This window comes from Bison bison, unplaced genomic scaffold, assembly GCF_000754665.1.
Source record: "Bison bison bison isolate TAMUID 2011002044 unplaced genomic scaffold, Bison_UMD1.0 scf7180017864213, whole genome shotgun sequence".
Taxonomy (NCBI): Eukaryota; Metazoa; Chordata; class Mammalia; order Artiodactyla; family Bovidae; genus Bison; species Bison bison.
In genome coordinates, this window is record NW_011494785.1 from 9298167 (window position 1) to 9303108 (window position 4942).

At 33.9% G+C, this 4942-nt stretch overlaps 1 protein-coding gene across 1 annotated transcript in view; it reads right to left on the reverse strand.

The window, feature by feature from the left end:
* Window positions 1-4942, reverse strand: part of EML5 (echinoderm microtubule associated protein like 5) — a 170184-nt gene that overhangs the window by 80568 nt on the left and 84674 nt on the right. The window contains exons 12-14 of the mRNA XM_010845237.1: window positions 1875-2042; window positions 1097-1203; window positions 475-593 (exon numbers count right to left, since the gene is read on the reverse strand). Coding sequence (XP_010843539.1) covers window positions 475-593; window positions 1097-1203; window positions 1875-2042 — 394 coding nt within the window. The remainder of the gene's footprint in view (window positions 1-474; window positions 594-1096; window positions 1204-1874; window positions 2043-4942) is intronic.

Below are 4942 nucleotides of genomic sequence, written 5' to 3' on the forward strand. Positions count from 1 at the left end.
GTGAGAGATTGGAGAAGGAAATGGCAACCCATTCCAGTGTTCTTGCCTAGAGAATCCCAGGGACGGAGGAGCCTGGTGGGCTGCCGTCTCTGGGGTCGCACAGAGTCGGACACGACTGAAGCGACTTAGCAGCAGCAGCAGCAGCAGCAGGAGAGATGATAATCTCTTATATTTCACTTATTTTTTCTTGTTTTAAGATAGATCAATTTCTTATAAATACTAAATTTTCACAAGACAATTTTTTATTTAACAAATACTTATATAGTGCTTATTATGTGCCAGATAACACTCTAAGTCACTACAAGTATTTACTTATTTACTCCTCACCAGAACCCTATGAAGTAAAGCACTGTCATCTCCATTTTACAGATGGTGAAACAGAGACAGAGAAGTTAAGTGACTTGCTCAAAGTCACACAGCTGGTAAATGTGAACCAAAATTCAAACACATAAATGAAAAGTAGTTGTTTTGTACCCGTGAACAAAGTGTAACCGAATACTATTTCCTGGAGCCCGCTCTCTTCTTTTAGAAGTACCACTTTTTTGTTTCTCTTTGTATTGTTCTTTAAGCTGAGGTAGATCTTCTTTGTAAACCTTTAAATAATGTACATAAGTAGAAATATTCTTAGAATATAAATTAATAAAGGTGTTGTAGATTCCTAATGTAACTTCAGACATTGCGTAACTATGATCACTAAACTTTTAATAACTAAAATAGGAAGGTTCTTTTTGAAATTTACTTCCTTGGAAAGACAAACTAATTTACATTGTCTAAGTATCAAACTGACAGATACATATTCAGTTTCCGTGAATTTTTTATACTTCGTAAGAGAACATTTTAAAGGAAATCAATGTAAGTGTACTGTGACAAAAAGCACATATATTATATAATAAAACACAATACAGGCACAGTTAGTATATCAAGCACTTAATATAAATAACATTTTATACAACTATACTTTAACTCTGAAAGAGGGAAACAGCCATACATTTCTTGGAAACTTACAAACCACGAAAGATAACAATAGATGAGTAAACAAGGAGCAAGATAAAGAAGAAATTTTTTCAGGAAAAGCTCATGTGGTAATAAAAATTACCTGCCGACGGTAAGTGAGCTGGGTCTCTTGCTCAATTTCAGAATCCAGTTCTGGAACATCAGACAGGTCTGAATCTGATTCATCACTATTAGAGTCTGCAAGACTTTCTGTAATTTATAAAAATGCATCATTACTTGTTTAAGTAAGATTCACTTTCAAAACAGCACAATAAAATTAAGGATTGCGAGCTGACTGTGCCAACTGACATGGAGACAGGCTATGAAACAATCAAATGAAATGACCTATTCAAGTGACACAGATGTCAGTAAACTGTACTACATATTCTCTTCCTCTCCACTCACTGCAAACTCAATAGTTCCTTTAAATCCCTTCACTGGCTCCCCAATGACCGCTACATCAAATTTAAATGTCTGTGCAAATATAAGTAAATATAACCTATAATTAACATGAAAAACAGCTAGAAAAAACGACATGTAAGAGAGGAACTGACATTAGATCATTTTTCTTGTCAAAAAAAAAAAAACAAAAACAAATATAAAACCCATCTCCCAGAGACTATATTAAATATTTGCTTTATTAATGGATGTTTTTCACTCATCAGCTAGACTGAAGTGTAACCAAAGTACTTTGTCGTCCATGCTCTGTGACATTTGACTTTAAACATATAGACTTAATATTTTAATTTAAAATTTCCACTAATAATAATCTGTACTGTTAACATAAGGCTAGTGTACATTTCAATGGTAAAATCATTATTTGGGAGTTACATGAAGAGTTATTTGGCAGAAAAATTGTTCAGGCAGTATGTACTACTCACCTTGGGGTGCTATGTGAAGAGCATCCTTTAGTTTTCTTTCAGGAATAAATTTCCACTGAAAGACAGAGTGATCTGCTCCACCAATAGAAATAACCCACTGATAATCATGTGACCATCTCACATTCGTTACATGAGCTGAATGGCCAATATATTTTTTAAACTTGGCCCCTATAACAAAAATATACCTTTAAATTGATAAACAAATGCCAATACACACAAAAGCCAATATAAACAATAATTTCTCTACCTGAACCAATGCATCCTACTTCTATTACCTTAGTTATGATCAAAGGGGAAAAATATTAATTCAAAAACTCAGTGAACAAATGAATGAGTGTACATGAAGGGTAGAACTCTTTGCTCTACTGATTCATAATATAATTTGGTAAGAATCACAAGGGTTGTGAGGCATTATCTTACTGCTTTAAGAAATGCCTGCAGCAACAAGAGTTTTCATTTCACAATGTTTTCATATTAGGATATTTGAATGTTTTGGCCTGAGGCCTTCAGTCTTAAGTGACATTGACCAATCTAATCTTGCCCCACTATTCTCAGCCCTAGCTGAGGAATATCCTGTTAAAGCTTAAGTCATCAATAAAATACACATAAAAAGGACTACACACCAAAACTAAATGGGATTTATGCCAGGAATGCAAGGTTGGTATAGTATACAAAAATCAATGTAATATACCATATAACCAAAATAAAAAATGTTCAGTTGTCCTAACAACTTTTACAGTCATTTTTAAACCTATATATTCTGTATAATGTCTTTCAACGTGGGTTTGCCCACTGTTTTAATGACTAGATTCAGATGTGATTTCTGCACAGACAGTGACGTGTCCTTTTGGATACATCACTTCAAGGGCACAGTTCTATCATTAGTGATATTAAGTAGCAGCATTCGGAAACGGATTTCTCCAATTGTAAATGAGTTGTTTAACTTTCTGGCTAATTTTTAACAAAATCCGTGTGATGATGGGAACCATTTTTGTGATTCTAAAGTTCAGAATACATTTTCTATATTCTACTTAGATAAACCTGATATTTGGCAACATGCCCATGTCCCTGTGAGAGTACAGTAAACAGAATAATGTTTGACTTCATTTTGACAATGTTTTAAAAGCTTTATATGAAGTTATATAAGGCCTGTATTTCAGTATGACAAAGATCCATCAATTATAAACTTCAGAAAAACTTTCACCTTGGCCATGAAATTAGGGATAGCCATCTTAATCAAAGAATAAATGTTTTAACCAAAACTATATGAATTACAATTTACTTCTACCCAAGAGAAATGCTATTATTTCAGGAATCAATTTTTTATGTAGCTTAATAGAAGTCAGTAACCTTCTAGATGGGTAACTTGCCACAATTCACTCCACAAAATCTGGTAAGTTAAGACTGAGTCCCATCCTTCTTATATGAGAATGCATTATTTGCCTGTCAAGAGGACTTTGGTTATTACTTCTTTTGATGGGGCCCTTCACATACTCTTGGGCACCAGAGCGTTCTAAACATTAAAGCCAGAAATTTTAGCAAATAAATTCCAAGTTTTTTAAATGTACTAATTTTGTTATGTTTAGAGCAAATGAAGAAGAGTTATTCGAGCACCTATTCTATTTAACTGTATTGGGTTAACAGCTCCAAGAAAGGTACAGATAATCCTGTAAGGTTTTCCAAGTTATTTTCTCTGTGACTTTTCTAAGATAAATTGCTCTGGAAGAACCAAGGCAATTCAACAAGGAAGCTATGGAATAAGTTTAAGAGAAGCCAGCTATTTCTAATCAAACTATTAGAAATACTTTGACTGTATTAATGACTATTCAATAACCAATACTGTTTAACTATGATAAACAGTTTATCTTAAAAGTATACCTTAGATATCCTATCTTTTAAGAAGTGACCCTGACTCACCAAGACCAACGACATCCTCTTACATGCTTCCAGAATTCCCAGTGATTACCCCATGTGACTATGACACTGAAATACAATAGTCTATTTACTTGGTAACCCTTCTAATAAACTATAAGCTCTTTGAGGATAGGATGGTATCTAATTTATCATACACCTCTAACACCTGACACATAGAAATGTTCATTAGGTATTTGAGAAAAGAGAAAGAAAGGAAAAGAAAAAAAAAGATTCTATTTCCCCTCACTCTTGCCTATACACTTGAACTGAAACTCTAGATTTAGAGGAGGCAAGAAGAGTACTGAGAGGGCATGAACTCCAACCCTTATTATGAATCATTAAAGGGGACAAAAAGTCTGATGTAAAGAATATTAGAGTTGAAATCAAAAGACTAGAGTTTGAGCATTATCTTGATGACTTAAAAAGACAGGAGCTTGAGTACATCATTTAACCTCTCTTAGACTACATTTCTATTTTAGTATAAATTGGATTATAAGCTCTCAAAGGCCCTTCATTATTAATACTGACCTATGATAAGAAATGGTTAAAAAAAACAGGTAAGACCTAAACAGTATGTCCTCAAATAGGACTAATATCTCAGACAAAAGATTTACCAAGAAAAGCTAGTATGGTTACAGAAGCTTCCATAATTTAAATGAGAAGAGAATGACAATTCTTGGTGAGGATAAAGCAATATACTGCAATATTTATGTTTCAGTGGTCTCATTTCTTTTCTCATTTATTTTGGGGTGTATTTTAACACAAAGTTAACACAAGCTAAATCTCTTCATTAAATTGTAGTAATGTGACAAAAGATTTTTCCCATTTAACAGTGTTTTGAGTGTTTGAGTGTTTTGAGTATCTTGAGAAATCTGTATGCAGGTCAGGAAGCAACAGTTAGAACTGGACATGGAACAACAGACTGGTTCCAAATAGGAAAAGGAGTACGTCAAGACTGTATATTGTCACCCTGCTTATTTAACTTATATGCAGAGTACATCATGAGAAACGCTGGGCTGGAAGAAGCATAAGCTGGAATCAAGATTGCCTGGAGAAATATCAATAACCTCAGATATGCAGATGACACCACCCTTATGGCAGAAAGTGAAGAGGAACTCAAAAGCCTCTTGATGAAAGTGAAAGTGGAGAGGGAA